Source organism: Poecilia reticulata, linkage group LG2, assembly GCF_000633615.1.
Source record: "Poecilia reticulata strain Guanapo linkage group LG2, Guppy_female_1.0+MT, whole genome shotgun sequence".
NCBI lineage: Eukaryota > Metazoa > Chordata > Actinopteri > Cyprinodontiformes > Poeciliidae > Poecilia > Poecilia reticulata.
In genome coordinates this window covers 41136529-41150659 of record NC_024332.1, presented here as the reverse complement: position 1 = coordinate 41150659, position 14131 = coordinate 41136529, and the positions used below count along the sequence as shown (strand labels likewise).

General features: G+C 37.3%; 2 protein-coding genes across 2 annotated transcripts in view; both read left to right on the top strand.

Moving 5' to 3' along the window:
- Positions 1 to 3155: 3155 nt before the first annotated feature.
- On the top strand, positions 3156 to 5552 carry LOC103461823 (heat shock 70 kDa protein 12A-like). The gene is made up of 4 exons (XM_008404174.1): positions 3156 to 3458; positions 3778 to 4002; positions 4075 to 4243; positions 4456 to 5552. The coding sequence occupies exons 1-4, from the start codon at positions 3177 to 3179 to the stop codon at positions 5550 to 5552; spliced, it is 1773 nt and encodes a 590-aa protein (XP_008402396.1). The 5' UTR covers positions 3156 to 3176.
- Positions 5553 to 11290: 5738 nt separating this feature from the next.
- Positions 11291 to 14131, top strand: part of LOC103461822 (heat shock 70 kDa protein 12A-like) — a 3780-nt gene continuing 939 nt past the window's right edge. The window contains exons 1-4 of the mRNA XM_017309383.1: positions 11291 to 11572; positions 11870 to 12094; positions 12166 to 12337; positions 13739 to 14065. Of these exons, the coding sequence (XP_017164872.1) occupies positions 11291 to 11572; positions 11870 to 12094; positions 12166 to 12337; positions 13739 to 14065 (1006 nt within the window). The remainder of the gene's footprint in view (positions 11573 to 11869; positions 12095 to 12165; positions 12338 to 13738; positions 14066 to 14131) is intronic.

The following is a 14131-nucleotide window of genomic DNA, read 5'->3' as shown; positions in this document are numbered from 1 at the left end:
TCAGTCGTTTTGCAAATAGTTCAAAGTTTAAACTGGCATGTTGTACATCTTTTATCTGGTCATTTTGTGCAAGATTTAACAACTAGAAAATGGCACAAAATAAGAATATTTTTCCACTCTGATTGGCTGCTGTTAGGCCTACCAATTTTAACTTGAATGTTCATTGCATTTTTCGTAGACGCCTGTGAAAATAATTTCTATTCCCATTACTTTTTTGTTCTCTGGGAAATTAGTTTTGATGATAAATACAGAAACAAGCATAATAATCAAAACATCTACAATAGTGGTAGTAATATTAATGATAAAATAATAGTGCAAAGTAGCCTACAAATTCTTTGGTGGGGGGCGGTGAGGGACCTGGATAAAGGCTAGGGGGGCGCTGAGCCGAAAAAGGTTGAGAAACACTGTTTTATAGTATTGTTTTTTTGCGTCTGAAATACGACTTAGTCTTTTCTAGCTGTCATGTTAACTCATGACAGCTAGAAATGAGTCACATGCAGATGTGACTCATCTGCATGTGACTCAATGCAGATGAGTCACATCTGCATTGGCTCATGCAGATGTGACGTCAACGCCATAGGTGCTGTCGAGAAAAGTCGAGCTCATCCCACTTCCCCATGCTGGAGATTTTAGTTTAATAACAACAATGAATAAAGTTTAAAATTAATTACACAGGTGACATCAAGACCCAACAGTAGAGTCAGACGGTAAAAAAATTAATCTGGTTGTGTTTGCTGTTATTGTGTCCTGCAAACTTTGCTTTAATTCTACGTTTTTCTATATAATCATAAAAAATCATAGTCAGGCAGAAAGAGAGTCAAGGAACAGGAAGAGCTGGTTTCCTAAATAAAGTAAGTTTCAAGCTTACATCAGTCTAAAAATAGTTCAGACCATTCCTTAATTTAAAGCATTAAAGGTTTTTAAAGAATAAAATCTAAACATTTTGTGTAATTGGATAAAACCTAGAGTAAAATACTTACATTAATAATAATGACTTATAATTGAGCCAATAATTAATATTGGTTTAACCAGTGGTTGATGTGGTTGATGTTGGTTTGATTATAAGAATATTTAAACTTACTCTTACACTTATGGAAGTACTTACAGATGAAACAAGTAACAGTAACTTGGTATCAAATAATTAGAATAATTGATTATTATTGGTTTCTAATCAGAAGTGTCTGTAATAACTCACATTATGATTATAATAAGAATAACTAATAAGTTATGGTTATTATAACATTATAAATTAATGTTAAATCAGAGAAACTGAAAGGTTATAAATGTGATTTTGACATTGAACTTGAAATGGTGTAAAATGTTGTAACTGTAATTAAAGGTCACTGATGTTGTGTTGGAGGTAGATGGTAGGTGAAAAGTCAGGGGGAAAAGGTAGTGAGATTTTTAGGCAAAAATCTGCACCTGGCGCGAGTACCGACAGAGGAAGAAGAAGCAAGACGTTTTAAAGAACAAGGAAGGTTAAAAGTTAAGTGGAATAAAGTTCGAGGCTAACTGAAGATACCTGACGTCAGGGAAGTACGCGGACATGCAGGAACTGAAAGAACCCTGTACGTGCCCCCCCGAAATGTAAAAGGTATAAAAATATATGCAGGCGAGGAAACTGTGTTCTTAGTTCCTCTGTGTTCGAGTCGAGACCACACGAAGATGCAGAATTAAGATAAGGGTGATGCAACGGGACTACGGGGAGGTGAAGACTTCGCGCCGCTCGAGAAAGGAACAAGATCCGGTTGCCCACAACCCGAGTTCTGATTCGACAACCGCCCTACAGTTGTCTCAACGATGGTTGTTGACCATCTCAACGACGCAGCAGCAGACATGGGGAATAAACATAGATCGCATATGGATAAAGAACTGATTTCATGGAGGATTCTCACCAGTTCAACTTTGGATTTATTCTAAATGGGATTCTGCCTTCTCAAGACGGAATGTTAAAGTTTTCTGCTGCCAAGTTTAACCTCATCATCGGGGGTCATTTTTAGTTAGTGACACAGTAGGGACTGGTAGGAAGTGTGATTTCCAAATATTTTACTTATATTAATATTTTAATTTTATCTTTCTGATTGAAGAAGCTGTATGTCATTTCCCCTGCTAAAGCTTGCTAATAAAATACGAAAGTCTAAATTGATGCTGTGGACAGTTAAATTAATTAAGTCACTCAGAAACTAGTTTTTCAGGTTAATGTAAAATCAATGTTCATGATCCTAGTAAATTGGGGGCTTAAGACGTTTCTTTGGTTATGATAAATAATGACCCTGGGACTCACGCCGAGTCTCTAAAATTATCTAAGCTGTAACAAGTGCACGTTATTAATAGAGAGAGAGCTACCGYTAACRAATGTGGTTTTTGTTSTYGKGCACCGGCRVGCTACTCCGATGTCTGATAYAGGAACTGTAGBGGGTCATAACGTTCRRATTGAAGGTAGTTAGAGCTTAGACGTGTCTCTCTCRCAGCCARCTTAAACWAAATGTCCTCTACAATTCAGCCGTGGTAATACCCAGGAATTAGAGGCTTTTCGGACCCGTTAGTTGGAGAGCTGGTCAGTAGTCAGTCCGTTAGAGTTGGGAGGTGTTAAGGGCGTGGCTGATTACTGGGTAATAACAGTGCAAAGAGCCCATAATATGGGTTACACTAATAACAGATTTTTGTTTGTTTTTTGGTTTAATTTTTAACAATATACAAAAGGGTTATGTAAGTTATTGGTATCCATACACTTTGTTTTTGAATGTATAATACTGCATGTAACATATACAACTTAATTCCATCATTAGACTTAAAATTACAACCTGCCACTTCTTAGTGTGATGGGGTTCTGAGTTTGAACACTTTAACACCCCCAGAAATATTGACCAAATTAAGGAGTCTAGAGGATTTCAACATGTTAGTTATTTCTGTAAACATGTAAGTTTGTTCTTTCAAATCTATTTATTGAACATGTCTTAAAATGGCATATGCCTTGAAACCATTTAATTGTACACATTATTTTAATTTTGTTTTGATAATGAAATAATAAAAATGAAGATCTCTGTTTAAATGGATGTGACGTAGAGAAGCAGGAGGTGTGGTTTACAGAGAGATAAATAAATGCAGTCTGACTGCTACTTACCAGTCCAGTGACATTTTCTCTTTACTTTGACTGGTTGTCATTTCTTTCTGCAATGGGCGACTCGTTTGTCATAGCAATTGACTTTGGCACTGCATTTAGTGGTTATGCCTTTAATATCACAAAAGGACAGGAAAAAAGTCAGCCATACTTGCCAAGTTGGGGAAAGGAGTATGGATTTGACTCCCCAAAGACTCCAACCTGCATTTTGTTTAATGAAGATGAAACATATCTGAGTTTTGGCTATGAAGCCAAAATGACATACAAGGAAATGAGTGGAGAAGAAGCAAAGAAACATTATTACTTTGAAGACTTCAAGATGGCCCTCTATAGCAAAGTAAGTATGAACAATAAGCTTCATGCTTATAAATGTTGCCTATAAATTGTATAAATGTACAATGATGTCCACACAATAAATTGGAGGCAATTGGGTTGTTCTTCAGCTAAGAGTTCATTTAAAATCACAGCAGATAATCTCTAGTAAATTGTGTGATAAAACATCAAAAGGAGACTGAATGGAGATCTGGAAAACATACAGGGCCATACAGTAAATTAGTGAATTACATAACTGTTTCTTGTTAAATGTGCAGATATAATGGGGGATGAATATTAAGACTGCAGTCTTTGCTCATACAACTACATTTTGTAATCTCCAGAAACTCAGCAGAAATCTGAACATTAAAGCAGCCAATGGAAAATCTATGAAGGCATTGAAGGTTTTCTCAGAATCCCTGAGATTTCTTAAAGAAGATGCACTAAGAACAATCAGCCGAAACACAGAAGGGAAAATCTTCTTGCCCTCTGACTTCACCTGGGTCCTGACTGTTCCTGCCATCTGGGATCTTTCAGCTAAACAGTTTATGAGAGAAGCTGCAATGCAGGTAACATCGGGTTTAACATAAACTGATGAACTTCTGAAATGTTCAGAGGGATGAGGGCTTTTCTTCTTGTAGGCAGGTATTATTACAGAAGATGAGGAAAAACTGGTGATTGCACTGGAACCAGAAGCTGCTTCAATCTGGTGTAAGAAGCTTCCATCTGATGGCTTCATCTCTGAGAAGCACAACGCAGAGTCACTGGATCAGTTTCCAGGGACTCAGTACATCGTTGTCGACTGTGGAGGTAATGAGTCTGTGATTCTGATGAAATGTTATTGATTCATTCACAAACCACTTTTACCATCTTTACACAGAAGAATATTATCTGATATGAAAGCTATTTTTTGATATTAGTTGTGAACTAAAGTTGCTAAACCCCTGCAATACTGTAAATGTGATTCTTTGGATAATTTAACTGTTCTTCTCTATCTGTTTACTCTCCTCTGTTTATTTAAGGAGGAACTATTGACATCACTGTTCACGAGGTCCTGGGTGGAGGAGGCCTGAAGGAGCGACACAAGGTCTCTGGAAATGATCTGGGAGGTCAAACTGTGGACAGAGAATTTAAGCAGTTTCTCAGACAGATATTCCCTGAAGGAGTCTGGGATGAATACGAACAAAACTCTCCCAGTGCAGCTCAAAAAATTATGCACGAGTTTACCCATCTCAAACAGGTTGATAAAGATGTTCAGATTAGCTGCCCATTTGCACTGGGAAAGTTGGCTAAAGAAAAATCAGACACAGAAAACTTTGATCAGTCAGATCTTGGTGCTTCATGGGATGGTGATTTCATAAAAATCTCAAAAGACAAAATGAGGTCTTTCTATGATGAAAGTCTGCAGGGCATCACTGAGAATCTCATAAAAATCTTTACCAGTGGTCTCACCATCAAGTACATTCTGTTAGTGGGYGGWTACGCTCAGAGTAAMATACTGCAGCAGCACATYACTGACCAGTTTGGACAWCAGTGTAAAGTTCTGTGTCCTTTCAGAGCTCAGGAGGCGATTCTGAGAGGAGCTGTAGAGTTTGGTAGAAACCCAGATGTTGTGGYTTCTCGGAAAAGTTCCTATACTTATGGATTTGCTGTTTGTGAGAAGTTTGATGAGAGCAAACATAAGGAAGAAAAGAAATTTACATCCCAGACTGGGGAATTGAGTCGAGATATTTTCAGGAAACTGGTGGAAGAAGGTGAAGATCTTGGTTCAGAGGATACCAAGGAGTTCTTATGTTCTCCAGCAAGAGCAGACCAGGTAGAGATTAAACTGAGATTTTTCCGCTCACTAAGAAAAGATCCAGTGTATGTAGATGACTGGGGAGTGCAAGATGTTGGTTCATTCATTGTAGACATGACTGGAGGCAGTAAAGTCAAACTGGAAATTAACTTTGGCTCAACAGAGATAACAGCTACAGGGACAAACCAGATTAGTGGTGAGAAACAAACAGTAAAAATTGACTTCATGACCACAGACAGGGAATGTGTCATTGATGATGATGAAGAAGATGCTGTCAGTATTGGAACAGAGCAATCAGGTCCTTCAGAGGACACTGATTAAAACACATTTTCTTTGTCCACACAACAATTCATTATGACAGGGGCATCTTAAAGACATGGATGTTGAATGTGGGATTTTCATAAATTGTTAAGACGAAAAATCAACTTGTGCCGAATGGACTCTTAAAGATTAAAAATTCTATCATCACTAAGAGAGTGCTCTGATAAACACTTACTGGTAAACTAAACATATAATTACCATGTAAACCTGTGAAAACAGATTTTTTTACCTTTACTATGAGACCACCTAGCATAGTGGACCAAAGCTTCACATCAAAATTTTAATGATCTACAATTATGGTTTATTGGAGATTAGCTGTGAGTCTTTAAAAATGTCTCTTTTTAAAATATGTTGTAGCTGATGTACTCATATAACCTTTGCTACAAATTAGTCAAAATTAGAAATTATGGGTTAGATATAATTTTTCTACTTTACTTGCTGCTGGTGGGGATTTCAACTATACTGTGTCAATAAAGTCATTTAAAATGTTAAAAGTAGCCACTGAGAACAAATTTAAAAAAATACTTTTACTGTAATACTCACATACATGTTACATAAATATTTGGAAAAGGTTGTAAAGGTGATGAATTTAAATAAAAACATTTTCAAATTCTTTTGTTCTTCCCTTTTCTTTCTCAGACGTACAAAACCTCAGTGACAGTTTTCTTAAAAAAACAGGGACCCTCACATTACATATTTTTTTATTTTATTCTTAACATCATATTTGTTCACAAAAAACATCCAAGAAGAAGAGTTATATTTTTTAAACATATTTAGATTAAATTTTTAGCACCTTTATTTCAGCATGGTGGCACTTTAGCTGTGCAGGTGGACGGAACATGATGGTGGATTTAAATACAACTTGAAAACAATATAATTCTTACCAAACTGCTAATAATAGATTAACCTCTCAATCATATTTGTAAACTTTATTGCAGTGTTGCTGAAAATGCATGTGTTCTACTATGATTATTTGTATTTCAGATGGACCTAAACTATAGATAAAAGATTTACAATATTTGCTACAATAAGAACTGGACTCCGAAAGTGGTTGAGTGCAATTGAAGATACCAACCCTTAACGAAAGTAACCATCCATCCATCCACCCATTTTCTAACACCCTTGTCCCTTAGTGAGGTCTGGAGGGTTGCTGGTGCCTCTCCAGCTAACATTCCAGGCAAGAATGAAAGTAACCATGGAGCTCAAATATTGAAGAGAAATGATGATTTTCACTGAAACTAGATGAGATTGCAGAACATCTTGAGATGAAGACTGAGTTAACCTGGCCATTGCCTTTCTTCGCAATTCTCCTCGATTCTTGTTTTCCTTCACTTTGCTGTCTGGTCTTTCTTTGATTGAAGGGGATTTCCTCAGCAGAATTTCAACCAGGCCAGTCAGCAAGTGGAAGGAGAAGTTGTGAAGGATGACCAAAGCAGTCTGTGATGGCTTGAGAGCCTTAAGTTGGGCAGGTTTGATCTGTTTGTGATAGCTCATTATTTCCACTTGCTCCTGAGAGGTGTGCGTGTGCGTGTGTGTGTGTGTGTGTGTGTGTGTGCAGTGCATTTGTTTCTAATACCTCATGGGAATCATTTTTCTGACTCATACTATGCTGTGGGGACCCACTGATCCTTGTGGGGACAGAAACCTGGTTCCGCAGAAAATGCTGTTTTTGGGTCGGGTCAGAATTAGGACTACGGTATGAATTAGGTTTTGGTTATGGTTAGGTTAAGGGTAAAGTTTAGGCTGCAGAAATGAATGGACGTCAATGGAAAGTCCCCACAAAGATAGCCGCACAAACGTGGGTATGACAGGTCCAAAGGTAACTCAAACACAGTGCTTCAGGACTCTCTCTCACCTTTTTGTCTCCGTCAGGCCCAATGGATAATGTGTTTGGTTTCAACTTTTTTTTTCTGGGTCATTAAATCTTATCAGCAACCTAGGCAGGATGTTTATTTCTATCCTGGACATAATCATCTTTTCTTTTCACAGTGAACATAATTTTTTAACAGGTATATTTGAGAAAGCTTTTTCTCCTTTTTACTGCCAACTATGAGCCAAATTGGTAACAATAAATTAAATAAAGTAAAATTATTTAATCAAAAGAGAAAAATTAAAATAACTCTTTTGTATCACTCTTTCTTCTCAGTCTAGTCTGTACAGATATTTTGGGAATCATGTAATTTCTATGTGAATGGAAAGTCGATGGATTTTTCAACATGAACTGCACATGACAAAGTATCTGAACAAACTGAAAACAAGCCAATGATTCAGTTTCCCTAGTGAAGAAAGAAGCTACATACTTGAAAGTTAACAACCAGGAGAAAACAAATAAAGAGAAACAGAAAGCAGTTAAATTCCTTTGAGACCAACCTCTGTAAAACCTGTTTTTCTGCTGCAGCTCTTTTAGTTTTCAGTTTAAACATAATTTAATTTGTAAACCACATAGTGGGTTATTGCAATATCAATGCTCTGAGAATCCTTTCACAATTTCATGCAACAATCTTTCTTTAATATTAAAAATACTTTTTTAGAGTTTTACATAAATTTATAGCCACAAAAGATTTTGCAAGTTCTTGTAGTCAAATTCTTTAAGTTAAAAATTACCTGCAATATCTACGTTTTAGTTCTTAAATTTTAAACATTTCATTCAACATTTCATTAAGTGGTGAGGACACGCTTGGTAGTGAGGTTAGGAAGAAGTGAAGTATAGAGCAAATCCGTGAGCATGTGACAGATGACGATGTAACAACAGATGAGTTGTTACACTGGCAAGAAACTCAGTTTGCCAGCTTACTGGAGTTTTCATCTGGAAACCAAGCTAACTCATCCAACCAAGGCAGAGCACAAACCACAGAGGAAACCACAGGGATAGCAATTTTTTGGATTCTCTTCAACTTCTCTCATGACCCGGTCTCCCTTGGATGATAGTACTCAACATGCTTATGTGGTGTAACCATGTCTTTCTGCTGTCAGGTGTAGAAATGTTGTTTGTATTTGACACTTTGCTCTGAACCAAATAAGGGCCAGAAAAACAAACAGCTAAATCCCAGTTACTCCCTGTTAACTAAACCAACTCTGTCACTAGGGCAATTTATGGACAGCTGCCCGATTGTGCATCAGGGCAACATTTTCATGGGAAAACAAAGGTTGTTTCCTACCCATTACAGTGTGTAATGCAAAACATTTTGCCAGAAATGCAACAGGTTTCTGTGATTAATAGGTGCATCAAAAGTCACAGGCAATTAAGTTTCAACAGGATGGTCTTCTCATTTCTGACAATTTTCTTTAGCAGGCAGAGCACCACCTTGATCAGAAACTAGTAACGTTTTCACATAAACACAATGAAGGGGCACAAGCAAACGATGCATCCTAATGCCTCTCACAGTGTTACTTACATCACAAGTAGACCTCACATTGGCTAAGGTCAAGGATTGTGCACCACCAGTTCTCAGCACCATCACTGGTTTGCTGGTCTTCAGGTCGACCTGTAAGAGATACTAAACCATCAAATATGTAAGGTTTAAAGCTTCCATCAGGGTGATCAGAAGTTGTTCCCTGAGGAAATGAGCAGAGATTGTTTGAAAGAGTCTCACTCCTTTTGGCTAGTTAGTGGAAAACTCTCTGTTACTTAGATCAAAGCAGTTCACAGTCACCAATCAGGTGTCAAGGCATCAAACAGAAAGACATTTCCTCTTTGCTCTCAGATGGAGGAGAATTAGAATTTAGGCCACTGTCAGCCGTCTGAGAGGATCACGCTGACCAAAAGTAGACTTTGGTGTCAAATTGGACTTGTTGGCCAGAACAGCAGCTTGCTATAAGGTAGCAATTCTGTTAATTAAGGTAAACTGTAACCATTTCAGATATAGCGTTTTAAAACATTTCAAGCAAGATGCTTTCAAATGAAAGCTTGATCTTCAATTTCACATACTGCACACCACCCGTGAAAAAGCAACCCTATTTTCAGGGCAATGTCAAAATGAGTTTGGCTTATGGTTCTTCTGACATCACAAAAACCCTGCCTATATGTCTCTGCCACCAACTCATATGACTACAACACTATAACTTTAAGTGTCTCATATGATAGGTCTTTTTCCATGGAAAGCGAAGCACAGATTCTTTTGGCCAGTTAAATGTCAAGGCAATCCTCTCAAAAAGACCAAAGCAGCTTTCAACCTCAGAATTGCATAAAACGAGCACCAGAAGAATGTTTTGGTGCAGGTTTTTGGGCAGGAGCCGTGGTCCCTCAAAACTTTGTATCCTAATGTCTGTAGCTTTAGTTCTCTGCAAGGCTGAATTTCCCAATCACTGTCCTCTTTTTCTAGTTGATCCGGTATATTATATTTTTTTGTTGAAAAAGGATAATAATGCTGTAAAGTATAAGGTTTCTCTTCCAGGCTACTTGATGGTTAATCCTTTTCTGAAGAAACCACAGTGCCATCATCAGAAACCCACTGAAAGTAACACTGGTGCACATGCAATTTCGGATTTAGAAGGCAAAGCTTTAATTTAGTAGTCTTTCTTTCACTTCTCATATTTGGTGTTCAGATTGTTGCCATGACCTTAAAATAAAAAAAAGTTGAAAAATAAAAAGGTTTTTTATTAATTTTAAATAATAAAAACTTTTAGCAATTATTTTACTACCATGTCTTCACAATGTGTTTGGTATACATAATATCAAATGACTTTTGGAAATACTGTTCTATGTATTTGCATGAAAAGATAAGGAAATTAACTACTAAAGGCACCTGAGAAAACCCCTGAACAAACTGAAAGCAAAACAATCACTCAGTTTTCCCAGAATTTAAACGCAACATACCTTAAGAGTTAACAACCAAAAATATGAACGAAAGAGAAAAGGAAAGCTGTTAGAATTCCTACAAGAGTGACCTCTTAAAAACCAGTTTTTTTTGTTTCAGGATTTTTACTTTCAGTTTAAAACATTCTTCTAATCAGGAAATAGAGAGTCAGATAATTGCTCTGGGAATCCTCTCGTCATTTCAGGGAACAATCTTTCCTTAATTGCAAATGTTATAATATATTGTTTGGGTTCTATTTTGATCTTTAAAAATATGTACAAAAAGATGTATGTAAGTTATTTGCACCCATAGAGTTTTCTTTATTTAATATTTTGCATGCAACATGTAAAAAGTAATTCCATAATTAGATTTAAAATTAGAACATAGCTCTTCTTTTGGCGAGTCTTTGATGACTCATTTTCAGTTCTCCCTGTAACTCTAGAACAGTGTTTCCCAACTCTGGTCCTCTAGAGACACTCCTGCATATTTTAGGTGTTTCCTTGATTCAAGCACACATGATTTCAATTTATGTCTAATTAACAGGCTTTTGCTGAATAATCTTAATCAGGTGTCTTAAATCAGAGAAACATCTTAGACATGCAGTCATATATAGTCTATAAGATTTTAACATTATAGTTATTTTCGTAATCATATTTTCATTTATGTTCTTTCCATTCCATTGGTTGAACATGTATTTTAAAAATATATGTGCCTTGAAACCAATGAATTATAAGTAAGAACAAAATGATGTGGTTTACGTCAAACTTCATTTTCATTTCATTATCAGAACATAAAGTAAATGAAGATCTCTGTTTAAATGGATGTGACATAGAGAAGCAGGAGGTGTGGTTTACAGAGAGATAAATAAATGCAGTCTGACTGCTACTTACCAGTCCAGTGACACTTTCTCTTTACCTTGACTTGTTGTTGTTTCTTTCTGCAATGGGCGACTCGTTTGTCATAGCAATTGACTTTGGCACTGCATTTAGTGGTTATGCCTTTAATATCACTAAAGGAGAGGAAGAAAGTCAGCCATACTTGCCAAAGTGGGGAAAGGAGTATGGATTTGACTCCCCAAAGACTCCAACCTGCATTTTATTTAATAAAGATGAAAAATGTCTGAGTTTTGGCTATGAAGCCAAAATGACATACAAGGAAATGAGCGGAGAAGAAGCAAAGAAACATTATTACTTTGAAGACTTCAAGATGGCCCTCTATAGCAAAGTAAGTATGAACAATAGTTTTACACCAATATTTAGATAACGTTGCTTATTCTAGATTATGTGATGAAACCTTTGAATTGCAGAAGAGAATAAGAGAGAAAGAATAGAGACTGATTATTTATATAAATTGTTTGATGAGAAAACATTCAAGGAAAATGCACAAAGGCATCAGTAAACAATGATATGAGATTACTATTTATTGCTAAACATCCTGCCAGAAATGTATAATGAAGAGTACAATCACTGCTCATACAACTACACTGCTGTATCTAACAACTAAATAATACTTTAACTCCAGAAACTCAGCAGCAATCTGAACATTAAAGCAGCCAATGGAAAGTCTATGAAGGCATTGAAAGTTTTCTCAGAATCCCTGAGATTTCTTAAAGAAGAGGCACTGAGAACAATCAGCCGAAACACAGAAGGGAAAATCTTCTTGCCCTCTGACTTCACCTGGGTCCTGACTGTTCCTGCCATCTGGGATCCTTCAGCTAAACAGTTCATGAGAGAAGCTGCAATGCAGGTAACATCAGGTTTTACAGAAACAATGACATTCTGAAATGTTCAGATGGATGAGAGTTTATCTTCTTGTAGGCAGGTATTATAACAGAAGGAGATGAGGAGAAACTGGTGATGGCACTGGAACCAGAAGCTGCTTCAATCTGGTGTAAGAAGCTTCCATCTGATGGCTTCATCTCTGAGAAGCACAACGCAGAGTCACTGGATCAGTTTCCAGGGACTCAGTACATCGTTGTCGACTGTGGAGGTAATGAGTCTGTGATTCTGATGCAATGTGTTATTGATTCATTCACAAACCTCTTTTACCATATTTACACAGAAGAATATAGCTTTTAAAGTGATATAAAAGCTATTTTTTGATATACATTGATCAGCCTCCCTATCATGTACCATTTGTACCGGATTGGACACCCTTTTGCCCTTTCAAAATATCCTTAATATGTCATAGCATAGATTCGAGGTACTGGAAATATTCCTCAGAGTGTGGTCCATATTGACCTGATAGCATCACTCAGTTGCTGCAGATTTGTTGCACATCCATGATGTGAATCTCCTGTCCCACCACATAACAAATGTTCTCTATTGGATTGAGATCTGGTGACTAGAGGCCATTCAAGTTCAGTGAACTCATTGTCGTGTTCAAGAAACAAGTCTGAGATTATTCACATTTTATGACATGGTGCATTATCTTGCTGGAAGTAGCCATCAGAAGATGGTACACTGTGGTAATAAAGGGATGGACATGGTCAGCAGCAATAATGAGGTAGGCTGCGGCGTTGACACGTGTTGTTACGCAACAACTCCCCCCCCTTCTCTCTCTCTCTACTTCCCCTTCTCAGAGGAGGGAGATGTGCAGCCAGCTCTCCATCTAACGGGTGAATTGAGTTTTCTAAATCTGATGGGATTTTACCCTGTTCAGAACTGAAGTAAACTCTGTTTATGCTGGCATCGAGAAAGACTAGCCTGGTTTCTAACGACCTCTCCCTCCAGATGTCCCACCCTTCTTCACCCTGTGAATTAGCCAGATTGAGCAGCTTGCAACCAGCTAGCTTCACAGAGCACACCTGTTAACGGTCGCTCTTTCTCTTTTTTACAACTTGCACTTGTTACTGAACCAGGTTGGTTTTAGTGACTCGTGCGAGTCCCAAGGGTGTTGTTTTGGCTAAAAGCAACCTATAAAACATTTTTCACTTTTTCCTCCCCGAATCAAACTTCATAGCTATTTTATGACCATCAATGAACTTTAAGGTGACTCATTAATTGAATGTCCACAACATTTTTTAGATTTTATTAAGGCTAATTATTTTATTAGTAAGACAATTTTGCAAGGGTCAGTACAGCTTAATTCAGTAGCAGAGCCACAAACATGTCACGTTCAAAGTCACGTAAATCGCCTTTCTTCCTCCTTCTGATGCACGGCTTGAACTGCAGCAGACCGTCTTAGCCATGTCTACGTGCCTAAATGTATTCAGTTGCTCCCATGTGATTGGCTGTTTCAATATTTGAGTTAGCAGCTGGACAGGTGTACCTAATAAAGTGGTCAATGTATATATTTTATGAACTAAAATGGCTGAAACTTGAATACTGTACATCTGATTCTTTGGATTATTAAACATTTTTTCTCTATTATTCCCCCTGTTTATCTAAGGAGGAACTATTGACATCACTGTTCATGAAGTCCTGGGTGGAGGAGGCCTGAAGGAACGACACAAAGTCTCTGGAAATGATCTGGGAGGACAAACTGTAGACAGAAAATTTAAGCAGTTTCTCAGAGAGATATTCCCTGAAGGAATCTGGGATGAATATGAACAAAAATCTCCTGGTGCAGCTCAGAGAATTATGTATGATTTTACCAATCTCAAACAAGTTGATAAAGATGTTCAGATCGGTTGCCCATTCGCACTGGGAATATTAGCTAAAGAAAAAACAGGTTCAGAAAACTTTGTTCAGTCAGATCTTGGTGCTTCATGGGATGGTGATTTCATAAAAATCTCAAAAGACAAAATGAGGTCTTTCTATGATGAAAGTCTGCAGGGCATCA